A 15,944-nucleotide genomic window follows, 5' to 3' on the forward strand; every position below is an offset into this window, starting at 1 on the left:
AAAAATCTACATTCTCATTTATTTTTGCTAAACTAACTTCAATCGGTGATCAGCTTCAGTTGTTGAAGAGTACATCTAAGCATCTCTTCCAAAGAAAGGACATACTTCGGTTGGTGATATGCTGTTAAAGAGTTAACATCCTTGCCAATTAAAGGACATTCAGTCGGTGATGAGCTGTTAAAGAGTAAACATCTCTGAGGACAAAACAAGGACATACTACTACAAGGTCTTACGTAGGGTCATGATTATCTTAAAAGAAATTCTGTGAACGCAGAATTTTTCTATTTTGTGTAAAGAATGTAAATAAATTATAAAAATATTGTCTGTTTCCCGACTATGACTTTCGTTCGCCAGTGGCCAGTTTTTAGACCCGTACGAAGTACTGGGGTCTTATGGGTTTACGCATACGTTTGTAACACGTCGAATTGGACTCCCTGAGTAAGGGGAAACCTATTGTGGTTGTCTAGAGATGCCAAATCCGCGAAAAAAAAAATGTCCGTCTGTCCGTCTGTCCGTCTGTCTGCACGATAACTTGAGTAAAACGCATCCGATTTTGAAAATTCTTTTTTTTCCCGTTTGGTAATGTCAAAAGACAGGCTAAGTTCGAAGATGAGTGATTTTGGATCGACCCCTCCCGAGCTGTGGCCCAATAAGTGCTTTACGGTTTTTCGACGATATCTCCGGACATTTAAACGTTAAACTTGTAAGTGATACGTCAAATAAAAGGTATTTACAATACCGATCGACAAAAAAAAAGTTTATGGAAATCGGATGACTGACTCGTGAGTTAGACCCCTTGGTGTGGAACAGGCACAGGGCGGCAAGCAGTTTTTGCTTGTAGGTCGGCCACATTTGAACATATTTCGTCTGTTTTAGCTTTATTAGATAGGTATTGACCGTACCAATCAGGGAAAAAATTTTTTATGAAATTATGTTCTCCGGAGCGTGAGCTAGGTCTCTTGGAGTGAGCTCTTATCTGGCTACTCGGAAGTACAGTGAACGTGGTGTATTTTGACAATATCTCGAGTAAATTTTGACCGAATTTCATGATTTTTTTTTTGTTTGAAAGGTATTAACGAATGTAAAGCGTCGGTACTATTTCCGGTCTCCTAACAAAATGGCCGCCGGCGGCCATATTGGATTTTAGTAAAATAGAAATATCTTGGGAAAAATGATACTTAGAGAGTTTCTGTTAACATGGAAATAATTTGTTATGTGTGTGGGGTTTCAGGGATTCCATATACGGACATCTATATATACCTATATACAGCTATATTGAGCTATATACAGGCATATAGAGCTATATAATAGCATATATTTATCTGTGAAATGTTTATTTATAGTGAAATATAGTTAAATATAGCGGTATATAGCTGTTTAAATAGGAATTTATGAAATTTGTCTTCGTACGGGGCTGTCTATATTGCCTCCGGCAATTTAGTTGTATATGATAACAAGGCAAAGAGTGGATAATGTAAGTGATTTTAAAGGGAGAATAGTTTTTCAGCAGAGAAGAAAATGAAGTAAGAGAAATGAAGAGTTTCACATTAAAGGCTTTTGATACGAATAGGTGTTTCGTACGGGTCGGCGTTAGCTATGTTTTCTTTTTTATATTGCCAATGACGATGCCTATGACCATTCGATGCGTATGACCATTCGTTTGTTCTGCCAAATAATACTGTACCACCCCTACCAACGATACTTTTTCGTTTGATTGTAATGTACCAATCCAACGATTGTTGTACCAATCCACTGATTGCTGTACCAATTTATTGCTGTACCATCTCGACTGCTTGTTGTACCAATCCAATGATTGTCGTACCAATCCAATGAGTGTCGTACCAATCCAATGATTGTCGCACCAATCCAATGATTGTTGTACCAACCCAACGATTGATTATTTCTAATTTGCTTGACTTGTCCCTTGATCACTTAAATGTTATATATTATATGTTAAAGAACTAAATCCACGCGTTTAGTGGTATGCTTTGTAGCGCTGCATAAAAAAGCGGTCGAATCCGATATTTTGAATTTTTGTATGGGAATTCACAATCAAAGGTTGATATCTCCGCTGTTTTTATAGAATAAGAGACAGATTTTGCTAGGTTTGAATCTTTTATGGAGTTTTATCGATTGACATACTCATTTGGGTAAAATAATTAGAAGAAAATTTTTACTCAACATTTCCCATACAAAAATTCAAAATATCGGATTCGACCGCTTTTTTATGCAGCGCTACAAACCATACCACTAAATGCGTGGATTGTAAACGTTCGGCGTATTTTGCTCCTTAAATACTAGACTCTAGAAAGGTAATTTCAGGGTAAATATGGTCTTATATATTTAAGCGTTTGGAAGCATCTCGACGATGAAATTTGAGAATCGTCTTCTTGAATGGTCCTTAATCGTAAAGTGTGAAATAAGAACGGTTCTTGTTTTCATCGAAACTACTGCAAATGGAACAATGAATCAATCGCCAGCAGGAGTTGACAATGAGAAAAGAAAAATATCAAAATGGCTGTAGGACAAGGCAGCTCTGTCTTGCTGTCGGACCTTGACAGTGGAAAATTTGAAAAACTTACATAAAATAATTCGAAACTTCCTGCCAGTTTGTCATATGCAAATTTCTGCGTCATAATAGATCATTTTCAAGGCCGTTTGAAATGCCATAAACGTTAAGAAATGCCATAGACGTTTAGAAATGCCATCCACGTTAAAACTCTCTCATACAAATCAATGATTGAACAAAACGTTTAACGAAACTTAAGTGAGGTTACGTCTGAAAGAACCGTATCTTGAAGATGGTCTATAATCGTGTTCGAGGTGCCATTAACCATTACGACGGTCAAGGGCAAATGTGATTCGAACTAATAAGTGTCAAACATAAACGAAAGAGCATTGACACCTGTACGGATAACATCTCTTTTGACGTCTACTCATTGTCTCTGAGTGCTGGCGTCAGTCTAGTATACACCTTGATCAAGAGCAGACATATTCAGTTTGAGCGTCAGTAAAACAACGTTATCGTCTATTTCTGGTGAGTCACGTTTACTTTTTGTTATTAGAATTAATGTTACAATTGTTATTGATCCTGTCACGATCAATTATTGATAATTAACGTGTCGTATATTCTTTGTAACAAAATGATTGTTAGGTTCGACAAATGTTGCAAAAAAATTATTTATCCAAGCCTGTGATGGTAATCTAGCGTCTCCAAGCATTTCACATTAAATTGTGTTGAAATGTAAGACATCATTCATTGCGCTTTGACGGCCAGATTTCAATAGCTGAATTTTTTATTGTTAAATCTGATGATAAGCAGGTTTGAATGAAACTTAAAAAAAAATAGAATTGTCAAATCTGTCTGTCAGAACGAATAAATCTATAAAACAAAAATAAAAAATGGTCGACTTCTGGTTGAAAATATTTGATTCTGAGACGATATTTTGATTTGTTGTTCTTTGACTCTTCTTTAGCAGTCAATGTGAATGGTGTTAATCTCGCCTTGTGCTACTTTGAATGAAAAAGGACGGACGCCGGCGTCAATATTTTTGATGTAGTTTTTACCTCTTATCAGCATTCGGTTTCCGATAATTTATTATATTTGTTGTGGCTACCTCAGAATTGTCAATGTGGCTTTGCTTTGTCGAATTAATCGAAATCTTTACGTGCCTCGAAGTACTGCCTTCCTTCTACGGCGTGACTGATTTTTTGCAATTCGCACACCAGAAGCGGACCTTTTCGTATGTATCTTCTAATGACATCGTTATGCTTAAAACAAACGAGGCATTCAAAACGTGTTTTGGTTCTATTTTTCATGACGAAATTTTCGAAACTGTCAAATGAAGTTAGAACTTTTTCTATTCAAAATCGCGATTGCTGCATCTGTCAATGAAAACTAGAACCAAAACACGTTTTCAATGCCTCGTTTGTTTTGAGCATTAGCTGCCCAACGCTCGTACAATTATATTAATCAGTGTTATGAAACTGAAACGAACGAAATCGGCGATTAAATAGGGCAAGTCCATTTCCATTGTTTACATTTTACCGACATTCACGCCGTATATGTACTACCTACAATTTGAATTTCAAGTGCACGAGCGGATGAAAAAGTGAACCGAAAAACACATCCGAACGCATCCTTGTTTGAAAATGACGCTGCGTTAGAAAGACTGGCGTGGGAAAGATTTTGAATTTCGACCGCACCTGCGGCGTGAATTTCAAGTATTCTGTCGGGGATTAAACTGATAATTTGTATGGAAAAATATAAAGTTTTTCGCGAATTATTCAATTCATGTTTCGAATTTAGCGGAATAAATAATTATTTAGTGAAAAGACATTTACAAACTATTTTATGTGGCATTGCGGCAAATGAAAATATTCGAGCGAAATATTAACGAAAAACGTTTATCGCCAAGCGTCGGTAATGCATTGTCGGTACAAATGTGAACAATAAAAATGAACTGACCTGCCTTATCATAGGGAACATTTTGGTTCTGTTTTCAAGTCTTGGACCTATTAATACCGCTCGGAACAGGAGTGAATCTGAAACGAGAAGCCTGAATTAAATAAGAAGAGTTTAGGTTGAACCTTGATCCAAACTGTTTTATTTCAGGTCTGGTAACTTCAGGCCAATCTGATTGTAATCGGGGCCTTATAAGTAATAGCGATTAATTAATGACCAACCAAATAATGTTGTTAATAATGAGTTTTTGTTTTTGACTACGATTGAGCTTCAGTGAAACTAAAAGTTAAAATTTTCTTTCCCAGGAATCCATAGCGCTGAAACGTGTGGGGTTTTGCAAGTCTAAGAATCGTCTACGACAAAAGATATAAAACAACGAAGAATTTCGGTGATTATACGGATGAGGAAGAAAGAAGTCGTCGAAATATAGAGATAAAATAATAGAGACGAAGTAACCTACTAGACTGTTTATAAAAATAGCGAGCAACTTAAGTGAAATCATCGTCAGACTAATTGGAACATTTATTCAGAATGTCTCGTTCCTTTTTAAACAAATCGTTAAATCGAAGTGGAAAAAAGGCCTATGCATCGGCCAATAACAACGCAATTACCGAGAATGATAATCGCTTGAACAATACTGTTTGTGGAGCACCCATGAAAGCTCCATCCATCAAATTTCAACGAAACAATTCCCATCCAATTCCGAAAACAATTTGGAGTACCTCGCCGGTACGAGAGAATGTAAAACATTCCAGTCAACCAAAGAGTTTACGAAAGTTTCTCAAATTCATTCGACCGAACTCGGGAAAGAAAAACCACTCAACGTATCGAGCTTGTGCATACGAACTTGATGCACCAGCTCTATCAGATGATCTAAATGCGTCTGCAAAGGCTGAGCAAAACGTTCAGAGTCAATTGTACCGGCAAAATATTACCAAACGTGATGATGTGGTTGAACGTGCAGTCCCAAACAGTGTTCTCAAATCATCCATTAACGGTATCTATGATGTTGGTAACGATAATGCACTCAATGAATTTGTGGATTTTGTTAGTCCGGTCACAATAACAGATTCAGTTCAATCCATCGGTTCGAGGCCATTATATCAGAGAGGTAAGACGAACTAGTCACACAAATTGGTTTCCATAGAAATCAAACAGAGTTCCATTCCAGGTAAAAGAATCGACGGCACAAAGGACATTATATCGGAACTCGATGAGCTAGAACGATGGAGCCAAAATATATCACAAAGAATTTTAGCTGCAGCGGAACCGACTGTAGACATGGCAAGTTCAAATATTTATTTATTGTTTCGCTGTTTGTATGACTGATTTCGATCCAAGATCCACGACATAATTCCATGAATATTTATTTTTAGAACGTTAATGTCATTAATTGCCAACCAAGAGAAATCCAACCGAAGCGAAGTGTTCTAAGGAACACCATTGCATTACCAGTGCATTTTTCGTCGGGATACTTCCGTAAGACACCGGTATCGCTGAGAAAATGTTGTTCACCTGACTCAGTATCCGCAGTACTAGCTGAAGAGGCGATTGAACGAGACTACGATATTTTAAAGTAAATGTCCATCCCATACGCTTCGGTATTGGAATATGAAAATTTCTCATTATTTTGGTTTTTCTCAACAGCAACGTGAAACATTCAAACATCATTCTTTTGATGGCAGCTAGCTACCATCAGAAATCATTGGTACACATGACACTGGTACTGGAGCCCGTCGATTACACACTGAACTATTCCATTCATGAAATGGACACAACAATGTCGGTAGGTCAGTCCATATCGGTTGTTCAACAAATCGCTAGTGCTGCCTTGTATCTCCACGAGTGTGGCTACATCCATTCGAACATCTCCAGCCACAATGTCCTTGTACGAGAAAATACGTGGTGCGTGAAACTTTCATCGTTTGAACTTACGACGGAGGTCGATTTTGCTCGGACGCGAATGGAGCTTATGACCGAATATCGCCATAAATTGTCAACACTGAACAGCCGATGCGACGATGCACGGGCAGAAGATGAGACTGCTTCGATGTGGGATCAGTACAGGCAAATGTCAAAACTGTTGCCAACGCTGAAATGTTCTCCCAATACACAGCCGAAGCATTTGAGTAAGATGTCCAGACATCTAAGCTATGACACCACCTACCGTCAACATCTGTCGCTGCACAATTTTCAAGCACCAGAACTTTTAACCACGAAAGAGCGGTTTGTCTTTCCAACACAAAAGGCTGACATCTACTCGCTGTGTCTACTGCTATGGGAAATGCTGAACAATTGCGTGCCCTTCGTTGTGTATAGTCAAGTGGATATGGAAAGAAAGATCCAATCGAACAATCTGAGTTTGCCGTTTTTTGAACGGGAAAAGTGCCAGCCGTTCATGGACATGTTTAAGATTGGCTTAGCGTTAACTCCTGAAAAACGAACAATCGATGTACAACAATTGATCACAATGCTGGAGAACATCCAGTTTAAAATTCAGTCTGATAAGAAGGACCAGGAACCACACGTAGGACGGACCGATACCAGTGAAGATGACTCCCACCACCATCATCATCAGAATGAGAACCTACACATAAATATGGTTCCAGAGGAGCATCCAATAAATATGAGCTTATCGACAAGTTCAATATTTTCTCCCAATTCTACGGAATTCAATCAACACTTACACCAAAACGAAGTAACCAGCACGAAGACGAAGCGAAGGAAGTCTACACAAAAATTCTTCAAGAAAAACACTTTTCGGCAATTGTTCAAGGATTCCAGGGAAGCGGTACTCAGTGACGAATGTGAAAGTTTATTATCTCATTCTCAACTAAGCAAACAGATTGAAGCAATAGCTAGTGAAATTTGTCTTAATCAATCCAAAGAGGATAGTGAAAGCAAGTTCAATTCAATCGTAGCAGCGTTGTCATCCGAGGAAAATGAATTTGAATCAAAAATGTTGGAAGAAAAACCGGCAGACAGAGGTAGTGGTAACCTGGACTCGTCGGAGAATAACTTTGGAGAAAATTCATTTTTAAATTCTCCCAGTGCCTGGAAAAACGAAATCCGACTCAATTCCGGGTTATCAACTAAACGTTTGAAATCAGCGAATGAGGACATCGACGAACTGTTGACTGAAAACCACGATCAATCACAGCGATTGAACGATAGTAATCAATTGAACGTTAGCATACGTATCGTACACAATATTGCCTCACCAAAGAAAAGCTCTCTGGTTATGTCAAAAATTAAATTTTTTGATTCGAACACGAAAACGTCATGCAACACACCCCGTACATCAAATACTAAAGTTAGCAACAATCGCAGAGTAGACGACATCGACGTAAATTACTCAGCCAATTATCCCATTAAAGATTCGAGTTTCAAAGAATTAGTCGAATTGGACGATATAGCACCTTCCACATTAGTGCCCAATTGCGGCACTTTACGAATGTCCCAAAGAGAATATCCATTGTCAAATGTTGATCAGCCCGTCATAACCAGCCATTCTAAAGGTTCACATGATGCAGCAGAAAATACCAAAGCTGGTGCTTCGAGATGGCCATCGGTACGCGACAGAATTTTGCAATTTGAGAAGCACAGCGGCCTGACTACGAAACCATCGCCACCGTTGCGAGTAGCAACAGAATTTGTGAAAAGCATATCAAAGTACGTAATCGGCACCCAATCAAATGCCGTAAGGGTCACTGAAACACCAACAGTAATCAGGCGGCCTGTTGAGAGTGAAAGTATTGTGCCAGGTGTTGCCTTAGATAAACAGATTCACGTATTTAATCAAATGACCTCGGCTCGTCAAAAACAGTCTCCTGAAATTACATCAAATACGAGTCAACCACGTCGAAGATCGGCAGAATTAGACGATGCAGACCGACCTAAAATTGTGGAGATGATTGGAGCTTATCACACTACGTGTGCCAGCCGAAAAGGATTATTGAGTCCTACTGCGGAAATAACAAAAGATGGATCATGTCATGGTCAAACGAAATATGCTAACAAGGATTGCACAGGCACAACAAAAATGTCGGCAGATGAATTAAGAGCTTGTAAGTTATCAGATTGTATTTTTAAAAAAATTTCTAATTTATTGTTAATCCATTATGTTCCCCTCATAGCAACATGCGACTCGGATGCTGACAGATCATTCGACGTAACTGATCATTCGTTATCGTCGCCAGTGACAAACAGCCAAGGAACACCTCAGAGGCGCTATCGTGTTCGTGTGCAAGTAGATCAGGTAAAAGATATTTTTCTTCAATCAATTAAATTCTCCGAGTCATTTTAAATCTTATTTTTCAGAACAATCATTCCATTGAAGACCTGTACATAGACGACGATTTTGATCAGGGACTTGGCCTTGGCGCTAACATAGAATTACAGTCCGATGGTTCCGATTTCTTCAACTTTGACTTCATTTTATAGGAATGCTAATTCCGAACCCGAACCGAAAAAATTGTGCACGTTTCCAGTAAAATAAATTAGCGTCGAAGCAAACATTATAGGGGACCTTTAAGATGGTATCATTGGTTTAAATGGATTAGCATAGTCTATTCTAACATACACAGTCGATCAAAACATAATTCAAGATGCACAAACAGAAAGAGAAAAGGATGAACATTGGGTTGGGTTTTCTTATTTTTCATAGAAGACGTATCTAACAAGGCATAAGAGGTTAACTCAGAACCAGGTTACATTGGAAAGTCACGTTTACACTTGGTGTAAAGGTCCAAAACATGCTCAACGGTATTAAGGACAAAGAAAACAAACAATCGGCTGGTGTATATTCCGTACCATGCAACTCATGCGATGGAAAATACATTGGACACTCGAAAGTTTAGATTAGATTAGAAGACAATCAAGGTAACGTCCGAGTATACCACAAATCAGTGATTGCAAGACACAAAATCAACAAAGGTCTGGGGAAAATAAAAGAAGGATTAGCCATCCAACAGCACTTCAGTCCATTAATGAATACCGATCCGGTTAATTCTAATCAATTAATGGACACAAATTACAAAATTCAAAAACATCACATAGAAACCAATAGGAATACAATTAAGAGCCTTACTCTTAGCGAGCGAGCGAAGCTCATGATTTTGATGTTCACTCGGTGAGGGTCAAAACTAAAATATGCTTGATATGTAACCGTACGTTAAATAAATAAATAGTACATTATAACACGATGTGATCAGTAGATAGTGATTTTTGAGTATGTTATACATATCCTCGAAGAATACAAACAAACAATATTTACAACGAGTGTTAGTAAACATTGTTTGTTTGCATTTTTCGAGAATATGTATAACATTCGAGATATTGACTCTCCTGATCACTTCGTTTTATACTTTATTTCGAATGTAGAGATATGTTGAAACTATTAACAATTTAACACAAATAAACGTTAGGTACTAAATGTGAATTTTGCTTTTAATAATTTCGGTGCACACGAAATTCCAAAAGGTAAGAAATATGGGACGGCATCAAGTAAATATGATTATTACAAAAATCGGTTACAACACATGCAATTCGTATCAATGCGCATCACAAGATTGGGATTTTACGAATTTATCATAAGAGTCATACTGTCGTACAATCTACTAACGCAAACACAATTATACATTCTTTTTGGATTCTTTATTTTACACTAAACGAGTTAATAAATATTATTCACCTGTATTCAAATGTTTATTTTGACGAGTTGGTGATTGTGATCCTAAGTCGAAGGCGCGGATCATTCTCCTAGTTTTCGAGAGGTCTTCAAAGAAGGTTCTTCGTTCAACATTTTCCATTTCTCTAAAGCTTCATCAAAATTAACAATAAAAGTTATGACTTGAGAGTTTACTTGTTATTAATTTGTGATTTTCAATGACATCAAACCATCACCAATGCGAGCGGAAATTTAGTTCAAGAGCTTTACAAAGTAACCAAATAATAACGCCATGATGATGTTCATTCTTTTCATTGGAATCGGACAATAAAATGTTAAAGCTACTGCAGAATCCCGATATATTAACAGTATAGTAAGTAAGTGTGTATAGTTAAGTGACATTTCGAAAATGAGAGAGTAAATCGAGGGGTGAGTCACTTCCATTTAATCCATTTAATCCATTAAATCCATTTAATCCAAAAAAAAATTTTTTTGTTTTACCGAAATAATTAGGCCACCCACCTAAAAAATTTGTAAACTAATTACGAAAATTAGATTCGCACGATCCCCACGGCGTTTAAGTACTCGTGAGACATAGAAAAATTTTTTTTTGATAAAAATGGTATTAAATTTATTTAATCCATTTTACACCAAATCTAAAAGTGGAATTTTATGCTTTTTAACGTTCTAGTATGACTTGTAGTACGTGGTTCGATCAAAATCAACCATTTTTAAGACTTTTAAAGTATTTGGTAAAATGAACTTTTTTCCTATTTAATCCAATTTTTATTCCATTTAATCCATTTAATACCATTTAATCCATTTAATCTAAAAGTGACTCACCCCTCGGAGTAAATGAGCTCTGACGCCTTGCGGTACTTGTACTCTGGATTGTTTATCAATTTAAAATGTCCAATATTTCTCTGTTGGTAACCTTATTTCAATTATTGTCTAATTCTGTTCCAGCCACAAATAATAAAGAAGAGAAACGTACGCCCATTTCGCTTGAAGAGTTACATATGCCACTGATCGCATTCAACATCGTATCCGAATTATTAAAAGTTTACGTTGATTGAATTTTGAAATGAAAGTTGAGTGTAGTGTGGTTTCTATTACTTATTTTTTCAAGGTTTTGGATAATTGGAGCCATTTTGGATTTCGTTTTTTTTTTAAACAAGAATATAAATAGTTTATAGGCGTTTGATAATGCGTCCCAGGCGGTCACTGATAAATTTAAAAAATATTTGATTCAATTGGGTTTCATGCATAGATTTTTAAGAATACAAGATGAACGTTAAAATGAGAGCAAAAATTAAAATGAATTCACACCAATTTGAATTTTAAGTAAACGATTCAATGAAAAAGTAAAAGTAGTCCTGGCACTAATCTTTTTGCATGAGATTTGGAAATGACAGAAAACATTCCGACTTTATGTGATGATCAAACTGGCATGAGCACAGAAACTCAAAATCGGCCAATCGGCAATCGACTTTGACCTGATTGGTGAATATTTTCATGTTGTTTAATCTAAATTTGGGACAAAATACCAAAGGATTGTAGCTGCAATTTCAGCTCGCCTTTGATCGTCGGATTGTGTGAAATTGAACGATTCATTTTGTAGTGAGAGACACTTTCGTAGGGGAATATTGTCTCTGCTACTTAATTATGTTCTTTCATTCAAAAATGCGTCGGGTCACCAACGGGCCAACCCATGAAGCAATCAATGAAATACAAAGTAGGAATACATGCCATGTAGAGTTACGGCGAAATTGGATTTTATCGTTCGGTACACCTCCACATCTTCACAAGATGCTTTCATTACAAAAAAAAAATTTCAATCGATAGCTCCAATAATCCAAATGTTAAATTTCTTTATGTAGAAATATTATTCTTGCTCAATTAAAAACCGCCGCGAATCCTGAAATAAAAAGTTATGCAAAAGAAAACACATGTGCACAATCAGTTTAACTCGTAATGTTCACTATCGTATCTGAACGGCAAACGTCAGACAACTGTCAGTGTAACATTAAACGAATCGTCAAACCTTCACTGAGTGAAGAATTTTTCGTTCCTGAACGAGCCCTCCGCACTTTCCATTTTGAATTTCGACCGCACTTACGGTGCGAATTATGCACAGCTTAACCAGCTGAAAAACAGAGTAACTTTTGCGAATAGACATCTTTAGGAAAACAGCAAGAAATTTTGGGGACATCTTTCTTCTTGGTAGTGACTGACCAACTACTTCTTGCTAACAATTGATCAACTATTTCTTGTTGGTGTTGTTTGTATTAATTGCGAATACAGCAACCTTCCTGTTTAAGAGTGAATTTCACTGTGATAGACTTGTCAAAATTCACTGGTTAAACTTAACGAAGAATTACTGTACGAGCTCATGTTATTGATGACTTTTGAATTCGCCTCCGTTGATAAAACTAACACTTAGCTGACGTCATTGTGATGATAACCTGCAATTTCAACTCGATCTCATACATTACATTATATAATGCCAAAAGGTTTTAGTTAAAAAGTTGCGGTCTAACTCTTATCACATCCACAGTAAACTTGCTCGTAAGTAAATTCATGCATGTCATTAGTTAATTAGAAAAACTGCTTTTTGAGTGAAACGAAAGAAAAATAACGCCTTTGAAAATGAACAAACAATTTAGTTTTATTCGAAAATTGTATTTTATTAGTCACGCTACGCAGGACTATGGCATTCAGTACGAGATCTTGGTTGGTCGTTGCAATGATAATTGCGATTGTTTTAGTCATTGCTGTTCAACAAATCGAAGGTACAGTTCTTCATTTATAGATCGTACAATGCAAGTTCACTTGTATATACTATAGAAAGGTCGCGATTATTCCAGTCCGTTCAAGATTTTGATAGTGGGTGAAATTAGTAAGTTTTAATGACATAGTGGGAAAATGTGCGGTTATCAAAAGCGAACACCTTATGTAATTTGTGAATATTCTTGTACTTATACAATGTCAATCATACCCGCACGTTAGCCCAGAGGGCGTGACACAAGTCCAATTATGAGAAAAAATTTAAAATAAAAAAAAAACGTTTTGTCGTAGACCATACAGCAAATTTTGAAATTCTCCAATTTAGTTCCAAATGAACCTAGTCTATTATTAACGATCAGCGCATTTGTGAAAATCGGTTGTCAGTTGACCGAACTATAAATCTTTCAAGTAACGCAAGTTGTATTGAAATTGGTCGATTTAAATAACGCACTCACGGCACTCACAACAATATGAAAAATCTTTCGTTACTTCGTGTTCTGTTAGTACCAGTGAAAATGCTAACTTCTGAACCCTTCTTCAGATTGATTTTTTAAATTTTGGGAGTACGTTCTGGCAGGGACTATTTTTGAAATTTTTGAGTAATTGCGGTAGGGTGGTGCAGTCGAGGGAGAATACAATGTTTCAAAGATAAAAAAATAGTTTTTCGTCCGAATATTTAAGCTAAATTCACAGCCGTTTACATGGCAGTTGGAATTACAAGACAATGCAAAGTGATCTAAAAAAAAATAGAAATGTTACATAAACGAAGAGCTAAACGGAGAAAAAAAAGTCCAAGGCTCTGAAAGAACAGGTTAAGATACGAAGACGGGTGAAATACAAATTTTGACAATATACATGTTTTGTTAAACACACTTTCTATAGATTATCATTTTCAGACCATGTAAACGTCAGACACGATTCCAGCTGTCAGACATTTCGAAAAATATCGAATGAATTGAACTAACGATTTTCATGTAAGAACCAGTAAATTGAACGCTGTTAACGTCAAAGAGGTTAAGGACTGTTTGACGAAAAATTAAGTGGGGTTACGTTGATTTGTACCGTATAATGACAATGATCTATAAAAAAAACTTTAGGATTTTTTTTTACTTTATCAATATGACATTTCACACAATCTGAGTGTGTTTAACAAAACCTGTGTAAATTGTCAAAATTTGAATATCACCGCCTTCGTGATCAACTCGAACGATAACTTCGTGTCCGCGTGCTTTCTGGAAAACGTGAAATTATCGTTTTGTGTCAAAATGTGTTGGCTTTGAGGAAAAATCATACACAAATCACCTGTTCTTTCAGAACCTTGAAACCGACGACAGTGAATTCAACTTTATTTTCAATTAATTATTTCAGGAGCATGCTATATCGACAGAAAGGGCGACCAACATTGTGATAGCGAGCCGAAATGTATAACACGTACAGATGAAAATGGTCACGTACATAAAGTGTGCGTTGGATAACGTATTGCATCTTCAAGATATTCATTGAAATTTGACATTTTGAACTAATAAAAAATTATGTTGCGAAAATAAAAATGGAAATCTCAGAATTGTTATTGTATGCTTGGTGGTGGTGTATCTCAGTCCAGATGACTTTAATTTGAACTTTAGTTTACATTTAGTGAGTTTTTTTGCAAATTAAACGATAAAACTGGCATGAAAATAATTAAGCCTTGGGAGTTGTGAACGTAGAATTATAATTCGGTTCTCCTACACCATCAAAACCTTTTGACATTTGATTCCTTTTTAAATGTTCCGTTTTTTTAAATGTTCCGTAACAGATAACGCTGCGCCGGACAGCCAGTGTGGCGACAGCAACGCCATCTGTTATCACTTCTCTGGGATCTTTTCGGTCAAACGTCAATTGACAATATTGACATTTCAAATGAAATTGCTGTGAAAGACGACGCTAGCAGAAAAAAGTGATACTTAAAAAATGCAACAAAAAGATCAGAGTAATTATTTAGTGAAACCAAATGTAAGTATTTTTATCTATTTCTATAAAGTATTTTTATGTTTGACTTTATTTGATCTGGCATCATGAACTATCGACATTCGACGAATAAAAAAGTTTGGCTAATACAAGCTTCCAAAAATGACTATTCACAGCACGATCTGTGAAGAGGATGCTGGTGCTCCAGAGGGACTTGACGTCATAAGATCGCATTTTTCGCTCTTTTACAGTTCAGCAGGGAACTTCGAGGTTGCTTACTTTCCAATGTCGTACATCCCTTCGAGGATTGTCGTATATTGGTAGAGATATGTAAAAAAGACAGATCGGGCTTTCATGTTTTTCAAAATAAATTTTTTATTTTAGGATGAGCTTGCTGAAATCTTCGAGAATGGTGCAGTTCGCAGAGCCGTTATTGACAGGAAAATTGGTGATTGCATCGGCATTAAAAGAATGAAAGCGTCGGGACGTAAAGGAATTCCAGAAAAGTTGCCTAGTCACGTATACATTAATGTCACACATTATATTGAGTTAAGCAGATTCTTGAACGACATGGTAAAGGCAGAGACATTGCACCCAGGCACAACGAAAAAGTGGATTAAGTTTGTACAGTGCCATTGGGAGTACGATTTTTATCAGCGATCACCGATTCATCACGACGTATACTCAAATAACTGTTGTCGCTGTCGGAGTTATGTTAACAATTTGGCAGAAAGAGCAGTTTGGTGGTTTCCGATTAACAATCAAAAATGTATAAAAATTTCTTTTAAAAAATATTGTAATGATGACACATTTCAATGTTCAACATTGTCGATCAGAACGTACGGTATACTTGAAGCAGAGCTGACAGTGGAGAATGTAGCTGAAAGTGAAAATTTGAGAAGATCATTCTAGACGCAATAATATTTCCAATATTATGTTGAAAATAGTTAAATAAGAATTAAAACGAAAATTCTCTGATATTCTGTAAAAGTGGATTTTACCTTGCCGTTCGGAAATTGTCATTTAGAATCAGAATACTTACAAATACAATTTTAAATTATCAATTATCTGGCTTTT

The 15,944-nt window shown here is 36.5% G+C and overlaps 1 protein-coding gene and 1 long non-coding RNA gene across 2 annotated transcripts; both read left to right on the forward strand.

The window, feature by feature from the left end:
- Nucleotides 1–2,967: 2,967 nt before the first annotated feature.
- Nucleotides 2,968–9,032, forward strand: LOC119067628. Its single transcript, XM_037170721.1, has 7 exons — nt 2,968–3,037; nt 4,771–5,576; nt 5,637–5,749; nt 5,842–6,041; nt 6,113–8,532; nt 8,602–8,723; nt 8,786–9,032. The coding sequence occupies exons 2-7, from the start codon at nt 4,997–4,999 to the stop codon at nt 8,906–8,908; spliced, it is 3,558 nt and encodes a 1,185-aa protein (XP_037026616.1). The 5' UTR covers nt 2,968–3,037; nt 4,771–4,996; the 3' UTR covers nt 8,909–9,032.
- Nucleotides 9,033–12,548: 3,516 nt separating this feature from the next.
- Nucleotides 12,549–14,481, forward strand: LOC119067646. Its single transcript, XR_005085980.1, has 3 exons — nt 12,549–12,701; nt 12,840–12,925; nt 14,289–14,481. It is a non-coding gene; the product is annotated as an uncharacterized LOC119067646 (long non-coding RNA).
- Nucleotides 14,482–15,944: the final 1,463 nt, after the last annotated feature.

This window comes from Bradysia coprophila (genome assembly GCF_014529535.1).
Source record: "Bradysia coprophila strain Holo2 chromosome X unlocalized genomic scaffold, BU_Bcop_v1 contig_128, whole genome shotgun sequence".
Classification (NCBI taxonomy): Eukaryota; Metazoa; Arthropoda; class Insecta; order Diptera; family Sciaridae; genus Bradysia; species Bradysia coprophila.

Excerpts from the sequence above, each read along its gene's own strand:
- LOC119067628 (XM_037170721.1), top strand. The coding sequence starts at position 4,997 with ATGTCTCGTTCCTTTTTAAACAAATCGTTAAATCGAAGTGGAAAAAAG. Across the intron at positions 5,577-5,636 it reads GAGGCCATTATATCAGAGAG|GTAAAAGAATCGACGGCACA; the intron begins GTAAGACGAACT and ends GTTCCATTCCAG. Across the intron at positions 8,533-8,601 it reads GGCAGATGAATTAAGAGCTT|CAACATGCGACTCGGATGCT; the intron begins GTAAGTTATCAG and ends TTCCCCTCATAG.